The sequence below is a fragment of the Scleropages formosus genome, chromosome 24 (assembly GCF_900964775.1).
Source record: "Scleropages formosus chromosome 24, fSclFor1.1, whole genome shotgun sequence".
In the NCBI taxonomy this organism is placed as follows: Eukaryota; Metazoa; Chordata; class Actinopteri; order Osteoglossiformes; family Osteoglossidae; genus Scleropages; species Scleropages formosus.
In genome coordinates this window covers 5,687,281-5,701,461 of record NC_041829.1, presented here as the reverse complement: position 1 = coordinate 5,701,461, position 14,181 = coordinate 5,687,281, and the positions used below count along the sequence as shown (strand labels likewise).

The 14,181-nt window shown below is 42.0% G+C and overlaps 1 protein-coding gene across 13 annotated transcripts in view; it reads right to left on the bottom strand.

Moving 5' to 3' along the window:
- Positions 1-1,835: 1,835 nt before the first annotated feature.
- c2cd5 (C2 calcium dependent domain containing 5) overlaps positions 1,836-14,181 on the bottom strand; it is a 30,076-nt gene continuing 17,730 nt past the window's right edge. For 4 of the 13 annotated variants that reach the window (XM_018756019.2, XM_018756022.2, XM_018756017.2 and 1 more), the window contains 18 exons: positions 12,430-12,544; positions 11,987-12,175; positions 11,358-11,549; positions 11,040-11,226; positions 10,461-10,625; positions 10,051-10,095; positions 8,763-8,903; positions 7,961-8,024; positions 7,398-7,459; positions 7,195-7,293; positions 6,823-6,912; positions 6,215-6,302; positions 5,752-5,844; positions 5,138-5,179; positions 4,821-4,922; positions 3,840-4,033; positions 2,758-2,904; positions 1,836-2,667 (listed from right to left, as the gene is read on the bottom strand). In XM_018756019.2, coding sequence (XP_018611535.1) covers positions 2,536-2,667; positions 2,758-2,904; positions 3,840-4,033; positions 4,821-4,922; positions 5,138-5,179; positions 5,752-5,844; positions 6,215-6,302; positions 6,823-6,912; positions 7,195-7,293; positions 7,398-7,459; positions 7,961-8,024; positions 8,763-8,903; positions 10,051-10,095; positions 10,461-10,625; positions 11,040-11,226; positions 11,358-11,549; positions 11,987-12,175; positions 12,430-12,544 — 2,147 coding nt within the window. In that variant the 3' untranslated portion in view covers positions 1,836-2,535. Of the gene's footprint in view, positions 2,668-2,757; positions 2,905-3,839; positions 4,034-4,820; positions 4,923-4,971; positions 5,053-5,137; positions 5,180-5,751; positions 5,845-6,214; positions 6,303-6,822; positions 6,913-7,194; positions 7,294-7,397; positions 7,460-7,960; positions 8,025-8,762; positions 8,904-10,050; positions 10,096-10,460; positions 10,626-11,039; positions 11,227-11,357; positions 11,550-11,986; positions 12,176-12,429; positions 12,545-14,181 lie in introns of those variants that run through there. The other 9 variants (XM_018756028.2, XM_018756026.2, XM_018756027.2 and 6 more) reach the window with 6 other exon arrangements.

Here is a 14,181-nt window from a genome sequence, read left to right as displayed (position 1 = left end):
CATGTAGGGTGTCACATTCCTGGTCATACATACACACACGAGCATAACCAGCGAGGTCTTCCCCCAACGTTCAAGCCCAAAGTGCCCCCAGTATTTGCATGTACTTCCACTGACCACTACGGAGAGCATTCTTTGTTCCCCAGTACGTGACAAGTTCTTACATCCCTACATTACAATCCTCTGCTCCACTTTCTTCAATGACCCTCCATTGCTGGTAAGATCTAGGTAGAGACTCCCATCCAACATGAAAGATCTGGTTCTGCTCCTCGCTACCCTCAGACGCCATCCACAACGTATGTCCCACCTGTGGCTGCCTGCTCTCCGTACCCCCTCTCCACACACTCTCGATGGGATCGTTCATGTTCTCTCCTTGCACTAAAGCTGCAGAACAGGCTTCCACTGAAAATCACATCTGCTGCTGTTATTTGAACACCTAACTCTCCATAGTTCCCCTTTGGGAAAAATCTCAGTGGCTTTTTTCCCCTCAACATATTTACACTCCTTTATTTTCACATTACATTGCAACACTGAGTTCTCCTACGCTGGTCCTGTCAGTTTTCCAGTCATACATTGATTTTGTGTTAGCTACTTCATTATATTGTCTTTTTTACCCTACACCCTTCACTTCAAGTCACCTTTGGCAAAGGGGTCAGTTAATATCTGTACAAGTGAAATACAGTTCTAATAGTTTTTTGCCTTTGTGATGATTCCAGAATTCCAGTTGTTGTGGCTGGACCTTGAAAAATTCACCAAAATATGGTTTAGACCTACTCTAAATGGTCAGTTCAATATTAATCTGCTGTATTCAGATTGTTTTACATATTCAATAGGTGTACAGCACCAAACATTCTGTGCCCCTAAACAACTAAAAGCATTTTGCTAAGTAACTATATACATTCACAAGTATTAAGCATATACAAATGAGCTCATATGGGAACACAAACAAAAGATCCCCCCAAACTTTAAGCTTCTATCCTTTAATGTATGCAATTTATAAATGAGTATTTTTCTCTGTTATTATAATGTAGTAGCTTAGGGGTGTTACAGTTAAATACTAGCAGAAACTCTTTGTGCACTTTTATTCCAGCTCACTCTGCTGACCTATCTGGTCCAACCAGAAGTCAATCATCTGTACTATTTTACCCAGTATTTCACCCTGAATTACATAATTAAAAATGGGGTATTTCAAATATCAACTAGTGATCTTTGCAAAGAAATGAACTATTTGTTAAAAAAAAAAAAAAAAAAAAAAAAAAAAAAAAAATCCTAAAACAAATACTGAATAATAATAAACATTAAGGACAGAATAAGAAACTAAAGACAGAAGGACTATCAGGGACTGTGTGACATCTCAATATGCAGTGGAAGTCTGGCTGACACCTCTGGATACAAAAAGGTGGGTTCGAAACCCCAGGTTTGCAGGCCACGTCACCATTGTCGTTTGAGTGGCTTACCGTACATTCAGATAAAATGGCAAAAGCAAACATGACTAACGGAGGATTCAGAGACTGTTACTAAACTTTATTGCGCAACAAAAAGATCATCGGGCCAGAGAATCATGTCCATTAAAAGGGTTGACGTCCTGCTACCAAGAACAGCATCGTCTGTATGTACATTCAAGTCTTACATGGATTCAACCTGCACATTTTACACTCCTCACTACATTTACAGGTTATACATTTAAACACTATATTTCAAATGGCTCATGCAAATTAAGCAGTTTACTAACCTCTTAAATTTATGTTACAAAAATACCCATCTGCTTTTAATACATTTACAGAAGTTACTTGTGGTGACGATACTTAAAAAAAAAAAAAAAAAAAAAAAAAAAAAAAATTCCAGCATTTGACAATTAAAAATATATATATCAAAGTATTCAGTAGTAAACAAGTAAAGAAATTTGCAGCTGGATTCATTTACCAATTTAACAGCTGCGTAGTTGTAACCAACACATTTTAGATGGTTGCTTTGCCAGTAAAGAAATTCAAGCATTTAACTCAAAGACACACAACGGGTTGTAAATAAAGGCGTTCCTGAGCAACAAAAAAGTTACTGCAGATGATGTGGTAAAGCCATAAAGTGGACATTTTCAACGCAACACAAAGCTGCCTCAGCCTTGCTTAAGAGGTGCTGGAATGTGAGTCTGTCTACAGAATTGGCACTGGCGTTTTCCGTTTAAATGATGTGACAGCAGGGCACTGGCTGTGGATGAAAAACAAATCACTGATGCGTGACGCAATACAACTCCAACTATTACACACACAAAATAGCCGAACAATACCACAGGCAATATATTTTGGCTACTTGGGTAGTTTTCAATAAACTGTAAAGTCCACTTTTATCGAGTCCAAGCATGCAGCCCAAAAGCCATACGTGTAGTAGGCAGTTCCCTCCTATGGGTTGATACAACGCCAGGCTCTGTGAGGTGCTGAGCTTAGAAGTCTTGTTGATCTCGAAGCATCAAAGATTTAAAGGGCGCTACGGATGGCACAAATTACATAACTATGTGTGCGAGAGCGTGAGCCTGCATCTTCTTTATGTGGTACCGTCCGCTCCGCTGCCAGCATTCTGGGCAACGGAAGTGTGGGGTGGGGCAGTCGGGGCCTCCAGCTCGGACTCTCGCACAAAGATGACGGCATCGCCGCTGACGTTGATAAGGCACTGAGCCTGCCAAGGGAGAAGCACTGCGTTAATGCAGGGAGGTGGAGCACAGCAGGAAGGGGAGGTGCGTACGGAAACCCTGGGGGGGGGACGAACCTGGTTCTTATTGGGGTTCTCCATGAAGACACACTCCTTCATGCTGTAGGAGACCACGGCGTTGCCTCCCAAAGCTGCCACATGCGCTCGGACCATAGAAAAGACCTCAGCAATGAAGCAGTGGAGGAACCCGCTCACACCCCCTTCCTGTAAGACACAAACACACAAGCAGACACTCTTGGTTAGCCCTAGTCCAACAGTCACGATGCTACCTAAACTATCCTCCTACACATAGCAATGCTAATGGAAAAAAAAAAAGAATAATAAGACACTTAACGAAAACTGACCACCATGAGATTAATAGTTTGTCAAATGGCTCTAAAAAAAGAGGCGGCTCTTTATTTAGCTGGTGGCCACCATCGTGACAGAAATCTCCTGTCTTACATTTTCTTATGTAGCTGAAACTTTTCTTCAAAGCAACCTAATGTTTTACTCACTGATACTGTAGGGTCAGTTTTACAGTATAAATTGGGGGTTGAGTGCCTGGAGGAGGTGGGATTCAAACCTTTGCAAGCGCAAGGCGACAGCTCCAACGTCTGCCTCATCATTCCAATTTCTACACGTCATTTACATTAGATGGTTTCAAGGGAAAATTTCAAGAACTCCAGAATTAAACAAGTGCTCAGTTTAAGCATACAAATAAATAAACACTTATTGTGGGACAGCATAAGGAAGGAGTGTTTTCAGAGAGGTGAAATTCAACAATCGCACAGCTTTCAAGGCAGCTGAACTAAATACTAGTAAACACATGCTCATGTGGAACTGGCTTTGGGTCACCCTGACCTTGTTTAACAAATATGTCAAAATATATATTTTTTTAAATATGCTTTTGTTGAATGCCCTCTGGCAGCACCACAATGTAGAGCTCCTTCTCAACATTATATTTCTAAAAGCAACACGCAATTAATAAAAAATTTAAAAACAAAAAAATCAAACATAGAGGGGAAAAAAATGCTTTACTCTGAATTTATAACCCAAAGGTGCAGTCAAACTGCCAGTTACAGGTTGAACGAGTGCCAGCCTACAGTCAAGCTAGTCCTGCATTGTTCCAGAGTGTGTAGGAGTTTGGCTGTGACTCTCACCTCACGCAGCGACGTTGTTTCTCGGATGAAAAACATGTTGATGATGCCCAGGTACTTGACGATCTTAGTGCCAGGGAGGAAGGGGAGCGGAGTCATTTTGACCACTGAGACTGTGCTGCCTGAACATGACTTGGTGGAGCGCAGCGACCGTGAGCGCCCTTCGGGCAGCGGGCTGGCCTTCTCCTGGGAGGAGGCTGTGAGGGTGCAACAAAGGGGAACAGGCAGACAAAGACCAGACAAGGCCTTCAGAGAGTGCTAAAGGTAACAGAACAGATGTTAGTCTATAGCCACTGACACAAGTACGGAGACAAAGAGTGAAAAATTTGCTTCTGTGATGAAATGGTCGTGTGACAGCATTCAAGAAACTGTTTGAAGCCTCAGCGATGTAACTTCAAGCATGGCCTGCCTTTGGAGGAAAATGTACTCATGCGCGCCATGCAGTACAACAAATATAACAAAGATCAGACAAGAGGAAGAGGAGGAGGTGATGGCCATGGCTTAGCGATGATCAATCAGAGGGAGTAAAAGAGAAAAGAAACACAAACGGGTTGTCTGTTGAGGGAATACCGTTTGTAGGAGAGTGTGAAAGATGTTACATTTCTTAAAATGTAACCTGAACCGCTTATATTCATGCATTGAGAAAGCCACCAATTTGCCAATCAAGGAAAAAGACCTACATCAAGTCTGTATCATTAATGTGGTAACAGTAAGTATTTGCAACCTAGGTGCTTTTAGCGCTTTTAATTTTTTCACTTAAGCGGTGACTACACATTAATGGAGAACCCAAAGGTTTCAGTACAAGAAGGGCAAGCCCACCTAGGGGGCGTGTCCTCAGCTTTCACACTCTGTCAATCAGCTGTACTTGATCGGCAATGCTATTTTGGGCAGCAAGGCTCCGCCCACCACCGCCACGGGAAAAGTAAAATTACAGAGTACCGCTGGGATTGTCACCAGAATGCGCTAGAGACAGTGTCCTCCTACTTGTCTTAATTGATCCTCGTCTTATGGTCTGAGCTTTCAGTTTAATGAGCTCTATCCAGGTGCTGCATCTGTCTGCAAAGGAACTGTAATCAACTGAGGTGGCTGGAAATACACAGACAGACAAAAACAAAGAAAGAAAAAAACAAAAAAGGGGGGGAAGAAACCATAAAAAAATAACATGGATGACGTTGGGTTTTGCCTCAAATTGCTTCGTCAGGAAAGCACTATCTGTCTGAGAGACAAAAGGAAAAGAACTTTAAAAGAACGTCTTTGTTGTCATGCCAGCAGAGGCGTGGCCTGGGTTAGGAGTGACTCACCTCTGGCGGAGGTGTTGTGCACATTGGCACCATCCTGGAGACCTGTGGGCAGAGATAGTTCCATCAGCAGAGTATGCCTTGGCCATTCACCTCCTGCACTCCCTCGAGGCAGCGGGCAGAGCCAGTGAAATTCCCCACTCATTCCACTTAAGAGCAAGCCTTACTGGAAGGCAGCCACACAATTTACCAAAGCCACAAAGATAAATTATCCTGCGGGACAGGTTTCCGTCCTTGAAGTGGTTCAAGAGCAGTAGATGGTCAAACTCGAGTGGAATATTTGGACAAAAGATCCGACATCACACAGCACTGACCTCTGTCATCTTAACATAAATATTTTACCATGCGGGACCAGTGAATCTCACTGAAAAAACAAGTGACCGAGGTCAAGTCTAGCAGGAAAAACCCTTTATTACGTCCCCGTTTTCCATGTTGGACTGCAGTCCGTCCTGAGTGATAAATGTGTGTGAGCTAACCAGTTTGCAAATCACTCTTATTTAGAGATCTCTCAGTGCTAAGGCTGTCAGTGGCATCCCTCCAGACGCAGGAGAGAGGGCCTCCGAGACAGGCAGATGTGATTGATACATGAGTACGACAGACGGTCCAGCCCTCCGTACCTGTGCCTTTGGACGGGGAGAAAGGCTGTGAGGATGGAGACTCTGTGCACAGTTCCAGGGGAAACTGGAGCTGCTCCTCGTTCTCTGAAATAGCTACAAAATGAGAGAGCATGTGGTGAGGCTAGAGGGGAAAGTGGGACTGTGCGCTTCAAACAATGCCACTTCTTTCTGCGGTGCATTCTGGTCTTCGTCCAGCTTGGAAGAAGATACTCATCTGAGAGAATTATTACTTTCTCCCCTACCACAAACAGCTGGTAATGAAAGCACCCAAAAAGGCTAAATCTGACCATCTGTTTCTTCAGATTGTTTTTATAATCTCTGGAAACAATACATAACCAGAGACATAACTCCTAAAATTTGCAAGAGCTTACTGCTAATGATGATCTCAAGAATACAACAGAAAGAAAAGAACAATTTATCTTCAGCTCTACCACAGGGTACATAGTGATGAAAGTTAAGCCACCTTTCATTAACATCTTATCTGTGCTTGGCTTCCAGTTCTCTTGGTTTTGGTCCTTGTCAAAGGTCATAGCCACAGCAGTGACGGCCACCTGGGGGGAGGGGAATAAATGCCACCAGGTCATTGCAGGTGCTGACTAAAAATCTGTGTAAAAGGCTAAGGCATGCACCCTTAAACACATAAAAGGCTAGGGAAGTACGGTGAGTATATGCAAGAAATATAAAATTAGGTCTGAGTTACATTCGGATGAATTCAAATGATTACGAATTATATTACAAATGCTTCTGGATATGGTTCTTTCTCAAATATTGATTTCTTGTAAGACTACGTAGATCTGGGTTATTCAGCTTCAGTAATGAAAGGTTTCAGAAGGTTTCCCAACTCTTCTTATAGCACTGAAATCTCACGCAGGGAGTAAAATAAGTTGAGCTACGACTGTAAATTCAGTCAGGTTACTCAGTCTCTGACGAAAGTCAGTCACTGCACAATACCCTTCATAACATTCTTTTCAAACATATACATTATTTCTGGACAACATAAGGACTCGTCGGTGACCTGGAACTTTGTGAAGGATCCAGTTGGGGAGTTAGGGTTGGCTGCATCAGGCTCACCTGAATGAGATCCTCCTCTGGCACAGCCACAACAAAGTTCAGATGGCAAAGGCAGCAGGGAGCCATGGATCTCAGCTTGAAATACAGACTCTGGGAATAGAGCCAGAACAACCATTTCCTCAAGTCCACCTAAGCCAAACACTACCAGTTTTGACCAAATTCCTAGTCAGTGTATGTTTGCATTTCCAGGTACTGTGGAGATCTTCCATTGTCAGCCAACAGATGTGTTAGATGCTTGTACACCTCAGGCTGATCAACCCACATATCCTAAAAATGCACTACACTATCCACCCAACAAATCTGCTTTACAGTCTGAACAACAGTTTTTGATCAAGTCAGCAGAGTAGCTTGGGCTAATAGGACTAATGTTACCTTTAGAAGATTCTCACAGAGTTCATTAAATATCTTGTTGAGTCCTTGGTTGGTCATATTAACATTGCTCAGCCGGAACACCCTGACTGACGTAAACATCTGAAAAATGGAAAAAGCGAAGGAGAAGGAAAAAAGTTAAAATTAATTCACATTAACACTGCTCAGGGTTGGGACACAGGACTAAAATAAATGAATGGCCTTACTTGCAAAGCTGATGTCCAGTTGTTAATCCCGGGCATAATTTCTGTATTGCAGCTATAAAATCCTAGAGAAGAAAAGTGAAACAAGAAAGTTGGGTCAACAATACTTTCTACTCGGAATTCAGAAGCCTTTAATGAAGACAAAATCATGCAAAGAATGGCAATATTTACAGAACTTGGATTTGTAGTTAAGCTGTTTAAACAGAGTACATGAAGTGACGTGACATCTCAAACAATTCTGCTATGAATTCATCTTTTGAGCACTGAGATCCATGTTTATGACAGAAAATAAAGGAACCTGCTACAGGGCACCGACTAGGAGAAATCAAGGTCTTTTCGAATGAACTGGACAGCATCCAAGATCTTCGAGGCAAGGCAACTTGCCAAGAACCTTATACCTTGTCAAAACATTTCTGTGGCAAAGTCACTAAAACCTAATATGGGCTGACTGTCTGGACCATATCCTTAGATCATGGCAGCTGATCTTTGCAGAATTACTGTATAACAAACAAGATCTTCTGTTAACATCTGGAGTTGAGAGATGTGCGGGCCGGTGCCTGACTTACCCACTGGTGGGGGTGCATCGGTGAGGAGGGAGTGGATGTCCTCCACTGCGTCCGTGTCGTCAATCTGCAGACAGAACAGCAGTTACATCTACATCTGACCTCTTCAACTATCTCTTACACAGCAAGCAGAGAACAGCACTGCTTACGAAACCCCGTTTTTGGGATCCATCTTTTGGAATATAGTGAATATATAGTAAACAACAAATACTATTATTTTTACAAACATCAAACTACATTAAAACTAATACAAAAAGGCTGAAAATAAAAAGGCACAGCTACAAAATACTGTTCAAGTGCTGAGTGTTGACTGATTTATTCCCAAAACATTTTTTATCTTGTTGCTGATCAACACCAAAGAAAATGAGACAAGCTGCAGACACTGTGGAACAGAGTTAACTTAAGGTGGTTGCGGGAGTACTCTGTATAGGTGCACATGACTGACTTGTATTGAATGGGAATTTAAAAACGAGTCATGTTTGCTCTGATAAAAACAAAAACATTAGAAAATTAAGTGGAAAGAAACAGTAGCAAAAATAAGCGAGAAAATGTTTGTATCTTTGAACATTCGTAACAAGCATTTATAACATAAAAATCTAGTGCATACACAGTGGCTGGGGATCTCTAAGGAGAGATGTAGAAACCACTGGATTGGAACACAGTACATGAAAAGGTAGTACTTGCCATGGTATGACATGCCAGTTCTTATGGCTATCTCTGAAAATATAAACATTACATAAAATAAAATTTATACTCAAGATGCTCCAAAAACAAGCCTTCATTAACCATTTCACAAATGTCTTACTTCAAGGACAAAAGCATCCTTTTTTCCGTGGGACAGATCCAGCTCCCACACCTCATCTGAGCTCTCCGAGTGAGACCTGAAAAGTCTGGATCGTTGGCGTGGTTCTGGGATAGGTGATCCAACTGCCTCTTCAATGATCTCCTGCAGGAGCAGGGCAGACAGGGAGATGATGACGTACCAGCAAGCAACACCAGTCCACAACTAACAAATAAATAAATGTAAACTAACAATTATCATCAGTACCAATCATAACCAATCCCAAAAGTTGAGACCTTCAGCCCATCTGTGAAAAACTGCTCATCTGTGATTCAAGGGGCTATTGAAGAGCTCCCTGTGACAGCAGCATTTAATACCCTAGAGCAAACTCCTAACTATATGTCTAGATGCATATAACAATGTATTTAGATGTGAATACCTCAATTATCAAGAAGCATTCCGTTTTTATTTTCTCAAAGAACTTTCAGACTGCTAGAAGGTATGATTTTGGCAATACTGCTTTTTACCAAATTCAGTTTTATTCTCCTGAAAAAATAATGACCGTTTCAGTCATATTATTATGCAAAGTATATTTTCTATAACTACAATCTTACCAATAACATATCCTTTATATAATATCGTATTATCAGAGCCTTTATTTTCATGCAAAAAATATATCATTCTCCTCTATAATTACATGGTGCTTAACACAGTGTGTTAAATCCAGAGACCTTAAAATCATGAAATTCACATCATAATACACGCAACATACTAAAACAATAGATTGCAGATTACCTCTCTGAATAAAGAAATGTGTATAGTGTGTGAATAGTTCCTACAAATAAAAGCATACATGGACAGTAAATAAAGCTTTAAGTGTCCTTTTAGTAAGATCCTGACTGCCCAGCTCTGTGTTAGAGAACTAGATCCTTATGACCTGCAATAGGGTGACGTCAGTTGTGTCACGCATCATGTGTTTTACAAATAACAAAATATCACAAATTTTTTAGTGCAGATTAGCCCTTTCAAAAATAACTTTTCAGAAAATGCTTTTTTGTCTCTTGTCTAAATAATGGCAGAATAAATGTAGACATTTACCTGAAATCTAGTTTTATTGACTGGTACACAGAACAGAACCACAACCAGACCATTAGTAATCATGAATTATTGTTAAACCGCAGCATTTGTTAATCAGGTAAGGATGACTACATATGAAATTAGTATTATCTTAATTGTGACAATTTAATTTTGTGAATTTTGTTAGCATGCTTATAGTGCCAGAATACAATGAATGTTCATGCTTTGAATATACCGTATTTATGCCTCTGAATGCTTCTGGGTCCAGTGCAAATAGCTTCTTTGAGTTAAAATAAATAAAAAAAAAATAAATAAATAAAAAAAAACAAAGAACAGCTTTTTAAAAATGAGAAGATCTCCTAAATTTAAACAAATTACTTTAAAAATATTTTGAATGTAACATCCTGAACTGGGATTTGCAGTACTGAAGAGGCCAAACTAATGCTGCTAGTGTCACTGCTAAGAATGCTGTCCAATATTTTATCTGCAGTATTAGTTTTCCTTAGATGTCCCTGAACATTCTTGGATGTCCCTGTAGGAAGGAAATGCTTGGAATTCTGAAGAGGTGAACCTGAACTTTACAATGAGATAAGACGATCTAGACTTGCTATACCCTGACGTGCTGTGACCTGCTCTCACGCTTACCGGAGGGTTGATCTCATACAACTCTTTGTTTTTAGCAATGGTGTCGTTGATCTTCTTCTGCATGTTGGAGATGTGCTGTTCGTAGGCAATGTCACTGGGGGTCTTCCCTGCTATCTGGATGCCCCCTGGACTTGGCAGGGCAGTGAGGTAAACCCCTGTGGCAGACTGAGCAAATGCAACCTGTTGTCCTTGCTGACCGATCACAAACCACCAGAAGGCAATACACAATGCAACTGAAGCTTAGTCACAACACCACCCAAATTGAGTAAACTGAAGAAAAAGCTCGAATGATCACTGCAATGAAATCTTATACCCAGTTCATCCACCATTTCTTTTACAAGGTCATGACTTAGGCAATGTCACTGAAGGTGCTGCTTTTTAATTTCAGCCACTTATAATGACTGTCTGAATTAACCAAAACATCAAGTTTAATTTTATCCTAGAATGAATTCTAAACATCTTACATCTATATTAAAAGAGAAATATAGTATCTATTAATTTTAAAAACCAAGTTTCTGCAATGTAAAATGACCCTTTGAAGCCCTCCCTCTGTGAACTCTGACATGGAGGCTTCCTCACCGCCAGTCCCACCAGCATGTTCTCTCCAACGCTGATCTGGATGCGCAAGCCAAACAGTGCATTCATGCCCCGCAGCTTGAGCTTGTTCATCAGCTGTGTGTGCAGCTCGTACTCCATAAAGGGCAGCAGGTTGCTGATGGCCGTGGCATTCGCCTCCCCCTGGGCCTTCTTCTTCAGCCGGCAAAGCCTGTTGGGTACAGTGTTTAGGCTGCATCAAGGTCTCCAACTACATCCTCAGGACAGATTTTCTGTTCCTAAATTTGAGGAAATGTGTAAAGAGTTGAGTGTCTGTTAGAATGTCTTGGAGGAGCACAATACCTGGCCTGGATGAGGCAGCCCTTTCCAGTTATGGCTGCCTCCACCGGCAGGTCTATGGTAGTGAAGAGAACGTCTGGAACCTTCTGCCGGCGGCAGTTGTAGCAGTATGTGAGGTGGGTGGGAAAGGGCATGTTGAGCTCGTCGTATGGGATATGGCAAAAGCCGCAGCTAGGGGGTGACGGTTCCTCCAACCTGCAAAAGGGAAAGAGGGCTGCCTCATCGCTGTCAGTATACAAGGACATTTTAACGACAAAATCACGATAAAACTATATATCGCCATCTTTACATACGTACACCTGTGCATAGACACATGCAGAGACTCAAAATTTAATGAATTTATGTGTGAAAAGGCTGATATTTAAAAATTAAAAAATAAAACAGTAATAGAACCAAGTCAAAATGACATATTCATATTACTTCATGGCTGTTCGGGAGACCAACCAAAAACCAAATGCCCATTCAGTTACTGAAATTAGAATTCATTTCATGTGGTTAGTGAGAAAAGCCGTGTCATCCACAACTCCTAGAGGCTCAAAGGAAGCACCCAATGTGGTTAACATACCAACAGTACATTAGTAGAGTTAAGCCAAGGTCAGTCCCATGTTCCACGTTTCAGCCTGATAACGTACCCTAGTGAGGCAGAACTATCCTTGCTCTGAAGGAACATATCAAACTCTCCCCTTTCTGACCCAGCAGAAAAGAAGACCGCTTGCTGTGACAACCTGTGTTCACTGTAGCTGTCCAGGCAACCCTCCTGCATGAACCTGGAGTTGAGGATCGCTGCTGTGCCTGACGCAGACAGGATGCACACCTCCTCACTGCATAAACAACAGGTATGGAGATTGATAAAGACGCCATCAGAGCAAACCATCAAAAAACAGCCCATTTAACTACACACAATCTGACTTACACAGTGGGCATGAGCTAGGTCAAGCCAAGGCGTTTTGGCTAAAGAAGTGTGAAAAGCGAGTATGGACAGTGTGAAGGCCAACAATGGCAGTCTGGTGGAATATCCAGTGGCTTTGAGCCCATCATTACCATTTCTCAGAAGGAAGCAGTGCCAGGAACATACCAGATGCTTGTGGACTCGCTGTAGCCAACCACAGCATGGCAGCCCAAGGCCTTGGCGTGGGACTTGATCTCCTGCCGGATCTCCTCCCACCAAGCATCTCGGGTCTCTGGCTCATCTGGAAAATATAGTGGTGACAGCGGATTTGTGAGAGTCAGATTACTTCATACCGGTGAGGTGACAGAGGGGGACTGACTGGATGAAGCAGGGTTGGGGCGGGGGACGTCTCATTGAAGCCATTTATTGATTAAATGGTCAATTGCACAATGGGCGCATGTCCCCTTATCCACCGTTAGCTATTCACAACATATGACAATGAGGCACCCTCAATGTGATTAAGACCCGTTCGTCTCACAAACATCTGCATATCAATGCTTGTTCTCACTTCGAGGAGAACCAACAACTCAGAGGGCAATGAAAGAAACAACAGGAGTTGAATCCACCCATTTCATTAAGTACTGTGATCATCGCTACTTAATGAAAAACATTCAATGTCCAGACAGTTTGTCTGAAATCTACTTTTTCAGCTTCACAGATATTCAGCAAAGATTACAAGCTGCATCTCATTTTGGACTACTGGCCAACAAATGAGTTTGAAAATAGCTAGGGACAAAACAGAAGAGAGATGTGGATGGAGTGCATTCGTAGTTAGGCAGAACCTTCATACGGTAAGAGATAAGACGTGACAAATTCATGACAGCAGAGTCCTTGTACAGAACAGCCATCAACAAGGACAGGTCACTAAGAACTCGACAGACCCCAGGTGGGGAGGTGTTTCGGGTGGTGAGGGTGGAAGGGCCATATTCATTTGCCAGACTCTTGTCTAAGGGAGGTGAAAACATCAAAAGTTGGAAGGGACCTTTGACCTGTGTATCACGGTATTTTGTCTACTACCAAGGCGAGAGATCACTGCATCAATATCTTAAATGAGCTTATTTCAACTCATTATATACATACATATTCAGCTACTAGGCCTATATTTACTATAGTAAAAGAGGAATATAGTAGAGTGGTAGGATAAATTCTTTACTATTATTTCACTTTGCAGCATGGGGGGGTTTGTTCCCAGCACTGTCACATTTTAGCCAAACAACTGAAGACGAAACAAAACTATGTTATGCTTTCAAAGTCAATAACTACAGCCACATATTGCTTTATGCTGAAATGTAGGCTGATGAGATGCACACAGCCAGATACTCTGAAGGTCAGCGAAAAGCCTGCTGGCAAAGGCCCCTCGTTAGGCCAGGATCTGGATCTGCAGGGAGCGAAACCCATTTACGAACAAGTTATCCGTGGGTCTATGAATACGGCCCTTGGGACATAAGGATGCACATGCCCAGGTTCTCTGTCTTTCCAACCTCCCCCTCCCCAGTGTTGGCAGGTTCTTTCAAGATGCTCTTTTAAAGGAAGCATTAAGCTTGCAAGTGCAAAGGAAAGCAGATTCAGCAGAAAGTAGCCAGAAATGGTGGGTTCGTCTTGGCGCATGCTTGAGTCACATGACAGAACAGAGTGGAAAAAGTATGGCAGCTCACTGAAATGGTCGGAGAAGTTATGGTTCTAAGTCTGCACAAAGGAATGTAAAGAACAAAAAAAGCATGTCATGTAGCTCTGAATTTCAATCCTACTGCGCTATCTCCAGAGTCCCCAGGTACAACCTCCAAAAAATCAGATCTCCTGAGGAAATATTACATAGATACTGAGGAGAAACACACTGGACTGGTAATAAAAAACCACCCCAAAATTTTGCCATTTGGT